Raw genomic sequence first — 17,919 nt, forward strand, 5'->3', positions numbered from 1 at the left:
TGCAAAAGAAGAAAAAAAAAGAAATTGTACTGAAATAAATACAATATACTAACAGAGTGCATTGCTGTTAATACAAATAGTCTGTTGTGGTTTTATTCTTTTTTTATGTCAGCTGGGAAAAAATTAGTGCAATGTTGCAATTGTAAATGCAGCATGGCAACCTACACCCCTTAGCAGTACATGAACTCCTAACAGATCCATCTGGAGTTTACTGCTGTTAAGTAATTTCTGTTGCCCAGCAGCTTTCACATCCTACACATGGATGCCCTTCACTGCCTGTTTGATACTTTCCAGCAGAGCTTTGCATTCGGGGGAATAGTCCCGTTCCAGATTGCTGTACATGTCTGTGAGTGTATTTACATATGCTTCGAAATTCTGCTCACTGATTGGCCCCTAAATGGAGACAAAACAGATTATAATTGTAGGAGGTAAAATTAAGGCTGAAAAACCCAAACACCCAACCCCAAAGCACGCCAAAGGAGCGATATGGCAACTGGGGAGAAGTCCTGAACAGGGCAGCCATCCAAATTAATGGAAGGGTTGTGGAAATTACAGGAGTTGCACATCCTGGGGGACTCCAAGCAAGAAAAGGAGTTGGAGATATTATGGTTAGTGTAACTTTTTCTTTTTTTTTTTTTTTTTTCTTTTTTTTTGTGGCTTATTTGTCATTTTGTCATCTCTGGGATTGTGACTGATATTCTCCCTAACTGTCCTTTTTTAATCTTCCAGTGGCATTCTTGACATTTGGAAAGGGGACTGGAAACAGGAGCACCTCTGTGGATTTGGCCTTTGTTTGAAAGTCAGATGTGAAATTCTTGAGAATATGGAGCTTGGTTTTCTCCAGAAGAATTATCTCTATGAAACAGGTTTTGATCTGGGAGCTGAGTAAATGAGGGCACTCATGAGAGTGAAGTTTTCACTCTTTGTGCAGGGTGGGTATTCAGACAGGGAGGTTTGAGGGAAAAGCCTGCCTTGCATGGTGAGGTACAGGGCAGAGATACCAGGACTGGCTCAATCCTGAAAGGAACTGCACCTACGGCCACACAGACTTCATGATCCTGCATCTCTGCAAAGCAAATCAGCCTAAAAGTGCTCTCTGCTAATGCAGCTCCAGTGCTCCTGCCAGTCCCTGAGCTTGCTCATCTGCTTTGAATGCTGGCAAGGCAGTCTCAAAAGAAGGTGTTAACCTGCTGGCTGTGGGCTTACCATCTGTGGCAGCTGAATGTCAGCGAGACTGGAGATAAGGGCTTGGCTTAAGCCAGCTAACTCCTTCAACAGGCTCTCGTTGTTCTGCTCTATGAGTTTGTTCTCCTCTTCTATTGTTTTCAAATTGCTCTCCATAGATGTGATCTAAAAGAGACAGGCAGGCACAAACACAGACAGACAAACCCTTGTCAGCATTGTTACTGCAGTTTGAACCCAAAATATCAGCTGGGTGGTTATGAGAGAGGCCATGATGAATCTGAAACTCAGCTATGCTTCGTTTAGGACATAACTTCTCCACAGAGCATTCAGAGCAAAGAAGAGGTTGTATTTGCTCTGAAATGAGGGACTTTGCTGCTGGTTCATGGAGAAACCTTGTGGCAGCAAGGCACTAGAGAGTGCCCCAGAGGGGGAGGAAGGAATTGAGCTTGCAGAGGAGGGTCAGTATGGAGCAGAGATGAAGTGTGGCCTCAGGGCTGGTGGAGGAAGGAGAAAGGAGGTTGATGTTTTCATTGCTGTCCTGCTCTTACAGCATCCCTGCTGCTCAGCCACAATAGCAAGGGCACGGGTATTGGGTATTAGCTGTTGTGCTGCTTTCCTGCCCTGCTCCTGGGTGAGCTCTGGGCTGGCTGGGATTAGCAACAGGCCTGGTGCTGGGAACAATGAGAAAAAAATAGAGTGGAAAGGAAACTGAGAGACTGAGCACTGTATTGCAAAGATGGTCTCTGACTAACAGAATGGAGAGGAGGGTTTTGGAAAGAGCAGGAAAAAGCAGCCAAGGTAGGGAAAAAATGGTATATTTTTGAAGTGAGAGCTCAGGTCTGAAAGCTTAGATGTCAAAAGCAGTGCTGAAAAAACAAAACCAGCAATGGCAGGGTCTGGTTCCCTCCTGCCCTGCTCCTTGTCCCAAGAGCAGACAGCTCAGCAGGGCAGAACCAAGGGCTGCCATCCCTGCGCCCCACCACAGCTCCACAGGGCACTGACCAGTGCAGTCACACCCACAATTGTCATGCCCACCCTTCTTTATTAGTATGCGCTTCTTTGCACTAATTAATTGCTTCCTGCTTGTGGCCACTTTACTTCCTTTGCTCAGGCACAGCCGCACAGCAAAACTCCCCAGTGTGAGAAACCCCTTTTTGTGTGCCTGTCGTCCGCTTCAACCCCTCCTCTGCAGGGTGCTCGTAGCAGTCTAACACCTGGCTGGTGTGGAGTAAAAGGAGGTAGGAGATTTATGGCTTCTGCTGTAGTTCAGTTCAGGCTTTGCTGGTCAAGCTGCCTTCACCAGGGAGAAAGTCTAGGGAGAAGAAACCTGACTGCACAAACAGGGCTATCTCCATGTAAATGGCTCAGTGACCACCGGAGAGAACCAAGTGTCCTGAGACAGTGAGCACAGCCCCCCTGCAGTGCAGTTTGGGCTGGATATCCCCACAGCTGCTGTGGTGTGCAGCCAGATTGTTTAGATCCAGCACAGGTGGCACAGGCTTCTACCTTGTTTAGACCATACACGCAGTGGTTGCTGAAAAAACAGCAGGAGACAAGGCTGCTCATTCAAATGTGGTGCAAATAGAGGGGGGGGTATGGTTACACTCAGTTTGGTTTAGATCTATATCCAGTTCACAAATTTATTTTTATTTCACTCTTATTCTGAAAATTCTGAAGCTTCTGCTCATGCTTTTACCCAATCTGCCCAGGTTAACTTCCAGGTGTACATGAGAGTCTGAAGGGATGATGCTACACAGCTCACTCCATAGAACCGCTATCAGCATATTAAAACCAACTTAATCTCTCCAGTACAGAAAATAATGAAAGAGAATGACTCTTTTGCATAACTTCCATCAAAATCCTCTTCTACACAAGCTAGCAAAAGGTATACATTCCTTACCAGCGGTTGCCTGGAGGCAAAATTCAAAGTATTTGAATAATTGGCAGTGGGTGAGCTAAACTAGGAAAATTTTCTTTGGTACTCATTAAGACTTGGAGTGGGTTTGTAAGAGGAATTATCATCCCTGAAAACTCAAGTCATAGGACCTCCCTGGTTTGGTAAGCAGATGTTTGGTCAACAAAGGAAAATGGATGTTTTGTTTGGTAAGTATGTTTCATGTCTGCTAGCTAAGATTAGCTACAAACTGTCCTGAATTTGTCATTCAGCAGATCTTTAGGACAATATCTGCTGCTCATTTACAAAAAACAGCAAACAAGAGCTTGAAAAAAGAAGTGCAGAGGAGACTAGCTATTTTTAAACATAACATTTACATAGCATTTAATTTATTTATCGTGCTTATGCATAGCATAGGAAAAGGTTTCACATTTATGGCATACCTGAGTTTGAAGTTTCATCATGTCAGCTTCAATTTTAAGATTGGATTCATTCAGTTCTTTTATTTCTTCATCCAAGTGTCTTATTTCTTCATCACTCTCAATACCTGTAAATAGTTGAAAATAACAACATCAGATTTAAAGTGTCCACAGGACAATGGATGTATAAGTAACCAGCTGTATTACCTGGTACTTAACCCTAGGAAAATAAGATTTTCAACAAATGATTGATCCTTATATTTTCTTTGATTTTACTATCAAAATTCTTTCCTTCCTGTTAAACATTTATATGAGCTGAAACATAGATGGGGCTATCTTAGTCCTAATTTTTTCGCACTTTCTTTTTTCATTGCATCATGCAAGTACAAGCTGAAGGGTACAGAAAGGAAAAATTGCCCAGAAAGAGGAAAGTTTATCATAAATGTGAGGAGATTTTTATGGTGCTTGGGTGTGGGGGTTTTGTTGTTTGTTTTGGTTTGGGGTTTTTTTGTTTTGTCTTTTTTTTTTTTTTTTAAAGGAATGCAACAGCAACCCTTCTTTTTCAGAAAATACAGCAGGGCAACATCTTCTTTAGTATTATAATTGTTCACTCATCTGTACCTGTTTCTGATTTTGCAAGAATCTCTGTGGGGGCAAGCTCCTGTGCAGAAAACTTCCATAAGCACAGCCTTAGATATATCTGATAAATAGTGAAGTTTAAATAACAGGAAAGGGTGAAATTTTCAGAAAGCTAACAAGTATTACAGGGAAAAAAAAAAAAAGCAAAACAAAACAAAACAAAACAAAACCCTAAGAAGCCAGGCTTTTTCATCCCAACAAGTTAGATAGCAAAGTAAAAGAGCTTCAGTTCTTTAATGAAAGACTTATCCTGAAATATACTGAGCTGTAGCAGCTGCTGGCAAATGCATGTTCCTGTTTCTGCTTAGTATCATTCTGAGCCCAGCTCTGCCTGGAGATTTGTGCCACTGTTGTTACTGCTTTAAAGCCTAGAACCGAGTCTACTGGGGAGCCAGCATGGGAAATCTGTAAGCAGTAATGCAACCGTTTTCCTCAGCAGTTGGAGGCTAAAGACTAAATTTCCTGAATCCTGGCTCAATGCCCAACTTGCTAAAGCACATAGTATAAGAAGGGAGACTCCCACACATTTTCCCCTGCAACTCTTTGGTAATTATTGCTTTGCACTTAGGTTAGCTAAATTGCACAAGCACTGCATAGATACTAAACCATGTAGGAATGAAGTTAGAGAGATGAGTCCATTTCTGCTGACGATATTTCTCCCTTCCTACCTTATTCAGATAGCTAAGTCCTCCTGATCTGTAACTAATTGTTTATTAATTAAAACAATATTGAAAGGATACCCTAATAAAAAAAATGCTCTGGAACAAGAGCATATCCTCAATGTTCAGTTATCAAGATGTAAATGAGAATAATTTTATAATCTCTCATGCAAATATTTTTTGTTAGTCACGATTTTTTATTGCTAGAGACAAAGTACTGAGAATTAATGCCAGAATGGCATATAGGGGCACAAGTATAAATGGGAGTCAGGGCCCTTCTATCTAAATAAATGTCATCATTTTTTACAGATCTCCTTACCGCCACTTGCTTTAAGCTTGATAGTCATTAATTCTTCCGAAATTTTGCCCTTTTTTATGGTTTGTGCATTCAGAGGACAACCAGACAGGCTGAAACAGATAGCAAAAAAAAACATTAGCACCCACTTGAAAATGGCAACAATCCTTTCAGGCAATATTATCATGCACTTGGACAGACCTCTGTACCTAAGGTCGCATCAGTATCTCCATTATAGCATGGCTTCGGGGAATGACATAACTCATAAAGAGTCATTTAGCTGTATATTCCAGCTTGAAAATTGGCACAGAAATCTCAGTCTATGAGTAAACAACTCTTAAGCATATTTCAAAATAAACAAAATTGCAGTAGCAGCTACTGTTAAGCTATATGAAGATGCATTTACAGAATTCGTTAAATTCAAACACTTATAAGCTGTTTTTATCAAGAGATTGTGCTCCAAAGGAGAGGAGAGTGTGGTATTTAAAATGGCAAGTTTACTATCCTAAAAAAAATTAGTTAATGGGATGATGTCCACAGTGCCCAATTATTGTATCACTTTGTTGATACATAATAATGATCAATACAATAATAACTCTGGATATACCCTATAGGCTGTAATAGCTTTTTTGAATGGTTCCATTATATAGTCAGTTGGCTTTTTAACCACTGTTCACATTAAATTACATTTTGCTATTTCAAAGCTTACAATTTCATCAGCTGGTAATTATCTGAGGCAATTTTTATAGCCCACTAAAGGGCTAAGAGGAATTGCACTGTCTTAATACTATCTTTATAAATAACAAAGAAGAAATATCCATATGCCGAAGAACTGGCAGCAGGATTTGTTTTTAGGTGTATCTGAGTAAGGAGAGAGGGAAAACTTTGTTCCACAGAAAAGTGGTTGACGTGTGTGTGTATGTGCATGTAAAAATTTTTACAAAAAGAGAATCCTAACAGACATGGCATTTCCACATAGGAAAAAAACACCCAAAAACAACAAAGCAGTAAAACCTAAGCTTTCATTAGCTTGGATAAAAGCTATACAGAAAGATGCTAGTTCTTCAGTTCTAAATTTTTGCTTATTATCTCTGCCCAGAGCAGATATCTAACTGGGAGATTGTTTGAAAGCCATGAGTTACTTGTTAGGTTTCTAACATCCTAGGAAAGGATATAAAACAAAGTTATATCTGCTACATCATTTTAACTAATGTGATCTTGGGAGTGACCCAGTCTCATGTAGGATAGGAATCATCTGTACTATGAATTGCTACCAGCTAAAATACAGTTTTTGCTACTTGCTTAATGACCCACAATTTGCAGTAGTGTCCTAATGAAAAGACTTTTAGATGGGATGTAGGAAATAAAATTAGGATAACACTGGACTCTGACTGAATTTATTCAAATGACCATGGGCATTTCTTGTTTTGGAGAAGTTGGCTCAAAGTGTTAAGAAGAAAGCTAAGGAGACAGAGAATGTAGACTTAATTACTATTAAAGACAGAAAACCAAGCTTGCCAATCAGAATCTTTAATTATTTTCTATTCAATATAGTCAGATTATTATTTTTCACAGTGATAGATGGTGTTTGTTGCTAGTTTTATGTGTGACTTCTCTGCAAGGATAATTTTCTTTGTAAGATTGTTATAACTTTAAACTTTTTTAATCCACATAAGAGCTGCATGCTTATTGTTTCTTCTTTGTGTAACTTAAGCTGCTTAAATACAAAGTTTATAAGTATAACTTTTCCACTGGTAGAAAGATGAAATGAGTGACTCTTGGCTAAAGCTTTTCTGGTGACATTTTCTGGTGATATTTCTCTTTTCTTTGGAAGATATGCAGACATACAACTCCGTATTTCCCTAGGAAAGAACTCTACTTAATTTTAAAGTGCATAGACACTGTACCAATCTGAACACCTTGGAAAGTCATGCTTCAATGGGAACATAGAAAAAGACATAAAATTTAAGTCTCTCAAATTAATTCTGTTTTGTATTACTTTACCTGCAATGTTATTACTCAAAAGACTTTAGCACAATTTATTCTGACTCTAAACTCACATGTTGCCAATTCAGAGTGGAATGTTAAGGAAAAGTGAAAAGAGAAAACACAAAGTTATACCTTCTGTGGGTGACAAAAACATTATTAACATGACCCAGCCCGTTGCAGCCTGGCAAAGGACAGTGTGGCAGCTCCTGTTTGTTCAGTTTCCAGGATAGCGAAGACCCATTGACAGGACTCTCCTTCTGTCTCTTGGCAGCCAAAGGACAACCAGAAGCAGTGCGATGGGAAGTGTATTTACCTGATATGTGACCTTGGCCATCACAGCCTATCACTGGGCATCTACAGAAACACAGCAAAAGAACACTCATTTGCACTGCAGAGAGCAGGCAAAAACATTCTCAAAAAATCCCGAGAAAATCATTCCAGCTGCCTTTGCTGCTTTGCTTTAATGGAGTAAGACTTGGTCCCTGTTGGCACACTGTACCAGAGCATCCAACTATTGTCAAGCTGGGTTGTGGGGGTTCAGCTCATACTAAAATAAGGAAATTTAAAATAGAGCTGTAGAGACTAAGAAAATAAGACATTTGTTTAGATAATATTTTACTGGAAAAGAAAATTGAAATTCTATCATGGGCAATAAATCGCACTTCTTCAAGTGTATGGAAAGTCAACATTGTCTCATTTCTGTCTTGGTTTTTGGTATGAAGAAGAGGGTGGGTTCCTGTAACTGGAAGACATGCACGGAAATCCATCCAAATATTTGCAAAGACAGGAGAGGGAAGTTTTTGTGCTGCTCTGTCAGTGTTATGCAGTTTCACACATATCATTAGCAAGTATTAAAACAACTCTCCATACAATGAAGTCTTCACTTTTATGTTCTGGCAGTTATCATTTACAAATTTTAATGGAATATGCATTCAAGCCAGGAATGTAGTGAATCTCTACAGAGTTTCCAGTTTTCACTTTAACTGAAATTTTCATTCATAGATATAGAAAAGACTTGAGACTTACAGATATTTAAGTTCTCTGGAAGATATTTTTAAGGTGTCACTCTGATTTAATTAGCTGACATGTTTCACCTCAGTCAGTAATAATTTTCCTTCATTTTGCCAAATTTTTCAACCCATTGGCATAGCACTTTTTAAATTGATTGGAGCAATACAAGCAGATATAGAAATCCTTCCTCACTGTTCAGTCTCCTAGGTGATGGACTCCACCAACTCCACAAGAAGCAGAAATACTTGGTTTGGTTCCAGCTCTGGGCACTATTCTCGCAGTGTTGAGATTAACTGGGGCATCTCCCTATGGTTCCTCAAGTCCTGAACTCTCCCAGGCCATTTCCCCCCTCCACCCCTGCTTCTGTACTCACTTAAGTTCAGGGTCTTCTTTTTCTTCCTTGGTAGGAGTGACTTTGATACCTCCTTTCCTGGCACGAGGGCAGCCAGACAAGCTGAAAGAAGCACACAGAGTAAGAGCCACCTCTTTCTGCTGCTGCCAGCCGAGAGCCCTGAGCACTGCAGCCCCATGTGATGGGATGGTTATTACCTTCTGTGGGATGCATAGTTCCCTGTCACGTGGCCAGAGCCGTCACAGCCAGGTGTTGGGCACCTATGGAATAATACAGGAATTACAAAATATGGTCACAAAGATACAGAGCAAATAATGTGTACAATCTATATTTTGTCTAGAGTGGAAGAAAGAACAGCAGAGCTTTTGCTGAATAACTAAACCTACCTCTCGCTGGTTTGGTGTTTTTCCTTAAATAAGCATACTCCCTTTTTTGTTTTTTTTTTTTTTTTTTTTTTTTTTTTTTTGTTTGTTTTTTTGTTTTTTTTTTTTTTTTTTTTTTGTTTCTTTGTTTGTTTTGTGGGGGTTTTTTTAAGTAGCAGAGTTTTTATACGGAATATGAAATATATTGTATATGATGTGTTGATTTACTTAGTTTATATCAATGTTTGCATCAAACATTTTTCCTTGTACAGAATCAACATTACAAAGAGAAGAAAAAAGCAGCTTGATATAGATCTATTGGTAAATTTGCTCTTATGTGTTTGTTTATTATTGGTATGATGTTTTCAGGTAGAGATATAAATAAGCACTTTGCCAGTATTTACAGAAAGGGAAATGAAAGCAGAGAAGCAGTTTTACTTTTGGCCATCAATAGACAGTAGCCAGAATTTAAATTTAATAATTTGTGTATTCTAGCACTGTAAGCATACCACAGCACCATCTCTTTTTTGCTTGAGATTCAGTTGGGTGCTCAGCTGAGCAATTGGATTATGCTTATTTCTTATAGTTAAGGGGTTGCTCTGTGTATGTGAGACAAACAAGCCTTTTCAAGTATGAATTTTTAATACTGAAACATCCATACAATGAAAAAAGGAAAAAGCCTGCTGGTTACTGTGCTTTTGCCAGCACTCTGGCAGGGTGGGCTTCCTGCTTGCTATGCCCCAAAAGCCAGCTTGGGTCAGTAGGTCTTTCCACTGACTCCTGTGGGGTTTGGAGTGGGACCTCACTGGTAACACCTTCCATCTCAGAAGTACAGAGGTTTTATTTTTTTATTTTTTCTTTAATTTTTCTTTTTTCTTTTTTTTTTTTTTTTTTTTTTTTAATTTAGGGCTGTTTTTATTTGTGGAGTGGTTTGGCTTGAGGTTTTTTTCAGAGAAGATTAATGTACCTCAGCAAACAAAGCAGAACCAAAAAACATTTGCCTTAGAAGTTATGCCAGCCTTTTCTATGTTCCTGTATTATACAACACAAAGTTCTTATACTAAGCAACCCTAAGGGACTTTGAAGTGCTATTATTTTTACAGAGTATCAGAATTACATAAGGAGTTGTGCCAAATAATGTTGTACTGAACCATTAAGGGCAGTTGTAGGCTTCAATATGCTCTTAAGGGTCCCAGTTGTTACTGAATCTTTCCTGAGTTAAAGAGATTCGTGATTTCATCTTGTCATTGGTAGGCTGCCAGGGAAAACACCTACAAATATAATGGTAATAGTACATCTGGGTGTGCAGGTGCATCTCTTCACAGAATATTTAAAACTAATTTTCTGTGAACAATTAATTTGTCAAAAATCTGACTTCTTTTGGACATGAGCAAATTTATGCATTTATTCAAGCAAAATTCCGCATTATTTCAAATGAAGAAAGGGGTGAATTTTTTTAAATATAATATCAAAACATTTCATGATGACACTTAGTGAACTATATTTTTGGTGGAATGAATTGCCTCACACTGACAGCAAAAGTTAAGGTGGGGGTTTGCAGAGTGCCAGGACATGCTTGACTGTGTAGAACTAAATGTTGACCTGTTAAAGTGTGGGACGAGGACTGGGCACAACGTCATGTGGAGCAGGCAGCAAGGGCAGATGTCTGGAGAGTGTGAATGCTCACAAGTAAATCCAGAACACCTGCCAAAAACTAAGGAAATTAATTTTGGCTACTTGTTTTATCAGATGATCACAGATGGAAGGGCTCCCTGCATAGACTGGAGGTGGACTTTAATTCAAGAAAATCTTTTTGTGTGAGACATTCAGATCTGAAAGTCTGGGAGTTGTGAATGTACTTATAAAGGATACTGAACTAAATTTTATATCACCCCATCTGTAGTTACCACTTCTGACAGCAGACAGATTTCCTACTGGATTGGAGTCCAAGCTATTCTGAGGTCACTGAAGATTTCAGGGTGAGATATTGTCAGGACTAATTAAACTGTAAAAGGATATTTCAGGTAGGCTACTGACAAACAAGTAAAAAGCTTCATTAGCAAGACTCCTAATCTTGACAACTGGATTGGGTTTTCTAAATATTGGTTATATCTTTGTACGGATTGTGAAATTCCATAACACAAAATACACCAAAAACCTATTTCCTTTCAATCAGTAATGCTGAGGAATTTCATCAGCTTTTAAGTGGTGTTTGGACTGGTGCCCCAGTTTTAGGGAGTCATCCTCTATAATCAATTCCTGTGCAGAGCCAAGAAAATAAGATTTACATCAAAGGGCCAGAGGTCTCAGGACATCAAATTAAAAGATGTCAACCCTCAGGTGGGTGTAGGTTACAAGTTCTTTCACAATTCTTCCAAATTTGTTATTCAAAAATAAATCTCTGTGATTTCACATATAAATACTTGCAAATGGGCATTGAGTACCTTCTGTTTTGTCCCTTTCTCCAAGAGGATTGCTTTATCTTTAGGAAGATGAACTACAATTACAAGTAAAATTTAAATGCTGAGCTGCAGGTTTAGGAGCATTTCTGGTACATTTTCTCCCTCAAAAGCTGAAATGCTTTTGATCAGAGGTGTTGAATATGAATTGTAGTCAAGGCAAACCAATGGAGGTCAGCTGAGAAAACCATTTTCTGAAATTGTTATACTACCTATGGAAGGCATTATAACTCAGTATAAATCAGTATCAATGTTTTATGTGGGACCCATGTAGAAAAACTGCTCAAATCTCTCGTAAAACTTGACATTTAACCACTGCAAAAATGAGTATAAGGGTAGGACTGACCACCTATTCCTAAAAGCTTCTGAATTGTAAGTAAATACCTCTCTAAAGTACATATTTAAAATTATTTAAGGCTTGATAAGCAAGCTCTTTGGTTAAATAGGATATCAGCCCCAATTATCCCTTTTAGCTTTAAAATTTGAGTCATCATCAAACTTATGTTTTAAATTGACCACCTCAGATTGTTCTGAGCAGCAAGAATCCTCATATAGAAATTTTCTTGAATCTGAGTCACAGGCCCACTTTCTGAGCAGACCTTCCTTATTTCCAAACTGTGGATCACATGGAAGCCTTGTATCTTTGCTGGCATAGAGTTTCATAATTAAAGCCAAAATCTTATCTTGATTCTGGCAAATTAAACATGAATAACATTTGGAAAAAAATACACAGCTTTTTCATATTCATGCCTAACTACATGAGGGTACTTTCCTGGCCTGATTCTATGAGCATTTATGCCCTCTGCTCACATAGCAATGCTACAATTAACTATTGCTGTCGCTATACCAGAACAAGAATGATTGCAGCATTTTGGAAAAAGATTTAATTTAGAGAGAAGCAAAGTTTTGTTCAAAATATCACCTGAACTATGTTTGCAAGAACCTAAATTAAGGTGGTACATTTGTGAAAAGTAATTTTATTTAGCCTTTTTTCCTTTTGCAAATTGTCTGTGAACAGATTTTGATTTTTGCTCTTTTTCTAGTTAATTGAAATTAAATGCTAACTGCGTTATGCAACATATTTCTGTCTGTGAAATGTCCATGAACTTTGACTTTGTCTTTCACAACTCACTTATTATACATGGCGTACAGTGTGCAGTTTGTCATTTAAGTCATATGCTGTTGCTCCTCTTTCCTTATGGCATGACCAAAACTCTAGAAGCTTTAGTGGAAAAATAACCATATTGGTATGCAAATTTACTTATTCACACATGAATGGGGCGGGGGGGTGATGCATGAGGAGCAACTATTCAAAATATTTGTGTGAGTGTCTTTGTATGGCAGAAAGCCAATAAAAGCAGGGACAAATATATATGACTCAGCAAATGACTTCGAATTTGTCAGCATTTCTGCAAGCCCGTTCCTTGCTAACCGTTCTGCTCTTCTAAAACAAACTAAACCCAAATTTTATACCTTTTGGGATCAGAAATGTCAAAAAATGCAGCATTGTGCCAGAGTGCCAGTTTACCTACTGGCTTTGTGAACTGCTTTGGACAGCTGCCTGTATAAATGTTCTTTCTTTGCTATTTTGCTGCATCTCCTGTACATTCAACTTCATACCATCAGTTCAGCATTTCAATTATAACTGAAGTTGTAAGGCTAGGGAATGAAACCACTAACATTGGATCTGGGGAAGCCAAACACTGCTCCAAGCCTAAATGTAGCCACTTCTGCTATTAATATTATTAGAAAAGGAAAATAGTGCCATGATCAGACTTTATTTTCTTCTATCTGGACTAGGGATGAACCTAAAGGACAGAAAGGACAGTCACGGGGTTCTCCCCTTTTTATATGCATTCATGAATTTTTCCAAGCCATCTATTATGGGATCCAATTTACAAGTTGCAGAGGGAAAGCTATGAAAGAACTCTAATTATCCTTCCCTTTTCCCCACATCCTTATTGACAAAGCCAATTCAATAACTAGATGACTGGTTGCCAGTGCCTCTCTTGACTACAGATTTTTGAAATATTCATATGTCCCTATACATCTGTCTATATAGCAAAGCCTGCACAGTCCTTTTGTAAGTGACATTTCATGGTGAGAATTATGCCAGCATAAAATATGACTTGATGCCTGCTTCAGTGGCATTAAACTCATAGTATAGGGTAGTGACAAATAAAAAAGGATTTGCAGGTATTCTGGTCTCATTTTTAGATTTATTCTAACTACATTTATTTCTTACTAAATAATTCCAATTAATTCTATCTGAATCAGTTGACAGATCCATCTGACATATTAGATATTTTCTATTCCTTTCTGATTCAGAAACACTGAGAAAACTGCATCTTTCCTAGTGTTCACAATTTTTGTCCCCCCAGGCCCTGATTAATTAATGACAATGAAGGGGTACGAGCAAAAAGAAAGACAAATGGAGAAAAGTAAACTTTATTTATTTCACTCAAAAGCTTTCAAACCAATTCACTACACTTTTCAGGGAAAAGTTTCAGAGATACTGCTCAGAGCAATTCAAATTTACAACTTCAATAACACAGGGAACATGTTTGTGGAAGATAAAGAACAATAACATTTGTGCTATTGTCAATACTTACTTGAGCTCCTGAGAGTTAGCAGCCATAAGGGATTTTAATGTCTTGTCAGCTAATGGGCACCCAGAAACACTGAAAAGAAAACCTGATGTGAAATATTTTACTAAACAAAAGCATTTATTTTTATCTAAAACACCAACATCCAGACAATTTATGATTTATATTGGTTAAAATTATACTCTCAAATATTTATTCTCGGCAAAAAGGACAAACATAAGGCTGCGGTTCTTAACTAAAAAAGTATGTAGTTTGGGACAAAGGTTTCTAGCTCCTGTAAAGCTTTTCTATGAGGGGACAGTGGTACACAGAATCTATCCTTTACGTTTCCTATATGAAGGACAGCTAAAGGATCTAGTCCACATGGCTGGTAGAAGGCAGAAAACATTTCCATTCTGCTCCCAATGGAAATGTAGGAAATTGTTGTTTCAACACCTAGGTTGGCAGTAGGTTATTTTGAAAAAAGTATCTACTGTCCTCAGGTTATAATAGCAGATTATGAATTTCAAAGCCGTTCATAAAAAGGTATGCAGAAACCTCATTTATAATCAGACGCAACAGCATCTGTATAGAGACTGCTTGTACACTCAGGGAAATGCAAACTTCACTAAATGACTTCTGCAGGTCTCAGCTGAGAAATGCAGCTACAGTAATAAGCATATGCTGCTTAACTGCCTCAGTGTATTAAGTCCACACCTTCACAAATATAACAAAATCAGGAAAAAAGCCACGTTTCTCTGTGGATTATTTTCTGCAAATTGTTTTTGAATACTTATCCATGGTTAGTGCAAAGGGGTTCAAAGATGACAAGAGCTACAAGTAGCTCTATTTCCTGTTTCAGGCTTCCTGTTGTTTCTTACCTGCGGTGTGAGGCATAGTTTCCTGTTACGTGACCGCTACCATCACATCCTGGGGTTGGACAGCTGTGCAGAGAAGAAGGAATGAGAAGTGAAGGTATATAAAATACACCACACAGCTCACCATACTCTGCAGTGAATTATGTAATGATCCTTAGGGCAGTCACGTTCATCATCACACACTGTCACGACACTGCAGTAATCTAGAAAAACCTCATTCTAGTTTTTAATTATTACTTGACAAACAGAGGAAAAGAATTTTTCCTATTTCTACAATGCAAATAATTCAAACCCTTATTTTATCTGCATAGAGTTACCTTTGCATAGGTATTTTGCTTATAAAGTGAGTTCTTAAAAAAACTATTTTATTATTGGCACAAAATTTTCACAGCAGTTCATAAATGCTGGAGCTGAAGTTTCTGATCTGACCTCAAGTATAACATACTGGACGCCTGAGAACAGTAATATTTAAAATAATTTCTTTCACTTCTGACTAAAATAAGACACCTTATTTAGAAACATATCAATATTTATTTACTGATGCAAGTGAGAAAGATGTTTGGATTGCTTGCAGAAGAGAAAGCACGTCAATATTACACATCTGAATTTCTGAAAGAGAACAAAACTTTCTCAAGCTGTTTCTCAGATGAGCTATGAAGTGATACAAAGGTTGTTTTGGTTTGGGAATGGTACTCTTTAAATTAATGTTCCCACCAAGACTCTGTAAACCATAGGCTGCTTGCTCCCCCTCCCTTCCTCCTTCCCCCATGGCAGGTTGGAGAGTAGAATTGGAGGCACAAAAGGTGAAAGCCACATCTCGAAATAAGAACAAATCACTGGAAACAGCAATGAGATAACAAAATGAATGGTAACAGCAAAAATATCCTTAAGAAAGTGCACAAGATAGGCAAATGATTGCTCAGAACAGATTACCCACCCCCTGCCTTTGCCAAGTAAACGTGACTGGGAGGAAAACCTTCTCCCTGGGTGAGGTTATGGAATAACCCTCAGCCACCTCACCTCCTGGCTACTGCCAAGTTTAACTCTGTCCTGGCTGGAACCAGGTGCACATTTAACAGAACAAATATACTCATTTAAATAAAGAGATGGAGGCATGCTGGAGAAGATATAGTTTCTCTTTTTCCTCAGCCATTCTTCAGCTGTTACACTGAAGTCAAGCTGGGATACATTCCTCTGCAAAAGAGGAAAGATACCAAGAAATGCAACTTGTGCATGGATGGGGGGGCAAATTAAATACACCTTTGTACAGTACTTTGAAACACTCTAACCAACCCTGGAGAGTTGCCTTATAAAGAACTGTTTTTCTTTCACTGGAAATATGGATAGAAAGGGCAAGCAGATGCTGCACAAAAACTGTTAGCTAGTGCTCCATGCTAATGAAAAAAGGGTGCCTGAGATGCTCACCTGGCTATTTTCTCTGAGCTGGCAGAATGCTAGGAAGTTTTTCAAATCTGTAAAAAAGCCTTAGGAAGATATCAGCCTCATTTTCACAGCCCATTTCAACCTGAGCCATGCTGTTATGGCCAACAGAATTTACATGGAAAAATAGAAAGCACATACTAGATGGTGAGATTCATACAGTAGTTTGCTCCAACTGTGCTAACCACATTCAAAATTTTTCTCTGCAAGTGCTTATGTCATTTTAAAAGCTTCCTCATGATGGAGCCAACTGTACTGAATTTTTCAGTAAAATATCTGAGCTCAGTGGGATCATAGGAATGTAGTCTGATCTCTATATTTCTTATGGATTCTTCTGATAAATTAAAACTATTCTTTATTTAATTTTTGGCACAATTACATTTTAGATACCTGCTTTTAGATACTTTTTGAACCTCTGTAAGTTCATCATTGCTCTAGTAAATACTTCGATGTTATTATTTAGGAGAGTAGAAAAGTATATTACAGGTATCTCAAAACAGGTCAGTATCACAAAGGAATAAATACTACAAAAGAAAAGCCATTAGCCTTCAGCAAATAAACTCAGTGATTTTTGTATGCATTTGTTTTAGAAGAAGAGGCAAGACAACCTGACCTGTAGCAATTTAGGTCATGAACTATGACTGCAGATATAATGTGGTGAGTAGACAACATGCAGACTGCATGACATGGGGGAAAGAATGGCTCTTCACAGCAGCTTGCCCCAGAGAAATGTAAATTCTAGGGACAGAGGCAGCTCTAACAGCTTCAGTGCCACGAGTCTGGAGAGCAGGACACAAGCTGGCGTGATGTGACTTGTTCATTCATGGGTGAGCCTGCAGTTGTGGGCTATCATCACAACCACACTTGTTCACAGAGACCTGGTCTGCTTTGGGATAAAAATAAAAGTGCCATAAATGATTGCTGAGTCCTGATTGACTATTACAGTGAAAACTCTATGTTAATATCAAAATGATATTGATGTGAACCCAAAGGGATTTTGTGAAGAGCCTAGATGTGATTTTTAAAGAGTGACTTGAATTATGAGCTGCTTGGGACAATTTTAGTGAAAAATTCTAAACAGAAGCAGGCTATTTTACACAGACAGATTTAATAGAATTTATTTTTCATTCTAGATAGTAAAGATTTGGAACTTAACACAGACTAACTGGGAAAAGAAAATATCAGCCTATAGTCCCAGGGTGTGAATTTCTACAGCCACTGCATTTTCAGCAGGACTGAAGAACTTATTCTGCTTGGAAGGAAGCAGATTAAGGACTTAAACCTGTTTCCGACAGGTTGGAAAGACCCATTCTGTATTGTATGTTGTCTTTTTTTGAACTCTGCATGTTTTCTCTCTGAGAAATCCTAACTGCCTCCACACAAGTTCTAAGCAATGGGTCTATAATGACGATTGTTCAATCAAAGCTTATTTAATTATATAAGCATTAGCAGAGGCAATCTGTAGCGTGTTATGAAATGGTGTGTTTTGTAGAAGAAGTTAAGTGCAAGTGCCCACTTGTTACCTATCTATCTGAGGAATAAGGAGTGGCACCCAGTATAAATTAGTCATTAATCTGTCCAGACCCCCAGGCACACTCTGGCTTGTTGCAGCTCCAAACCTCATGTCTGCATATCCACAGTGTGGAACTAACTACTGGCAGGGAATTGTGCAACTCTCCCTGCTCAGCTCCTGCAAATCTACTTCAAAACAGAAGTCAGAACAGCAGCATACCCAGTGTTTACCAGGGCAAA

General features: G+C 38.4%; 1 protein-coding gene across 1 annotated transcript in view; it reads right to left on the reverse strand.

The window, feature by feature from the left end:
* Nucleotides 1-252: 252 nt before the first annotated feature.
* Nucleotides 253-17,919, reverse strand: part of ST18 (ST18 C2H2C-type zinc finger transcription factor) — a 72,989-nt gene continuing 55,322 nt past the window's right edge. The window contains exons 13-21 of the mRNA XM_058808707.1: nt 14,731-14,793; nt 13,877-13,945; nt 8,641-8,703; nt 8,465-8,545; nt 7,213-7,434; nt 5,116-5,204; nt 3,523-3,626; nt 1,207-1,350; nt 253-393 (exon numbers count right to left, since the gene is read on the reverse strand). Of these exons, the coding sequence (XP_058664690.1) occupies nt 253-393; nt 1,207-1,350; nt 3,523-3,626; nt 5,116-5,204; nt 7,213-7,434; nt 8,465-8,545; nt 8,641-8,703; nt 13,877-13,945; nt 14,731-14,793 (976 nt within the window). The remainder of the gene's footprint in view (nt 394-1,206; nt 1,351-3,522; nt 3,627-5,115; nt 5,205-7,212; nt 7,435-8,464; nt 8,546-8,640; nt 8,704-13,876; nt 13,946-14,730; nt 14,794-17,919) is intronic.

Source organism: Ammospiza caudacuta, chromosome 1 (assembly GCF_027887145.1).
Source record: "Ammospiza caudacuta isolate bAmmCau1 chromosome 1, bAmmCau1.pri, whole genome shotgun sequence".
Taxonomy (NCBI): Eukaryota; Metazoa; Chordata; class Aves; order Passeriformes; family Passerellidae; genus Ammospiza; species Ammospiza caudacuta.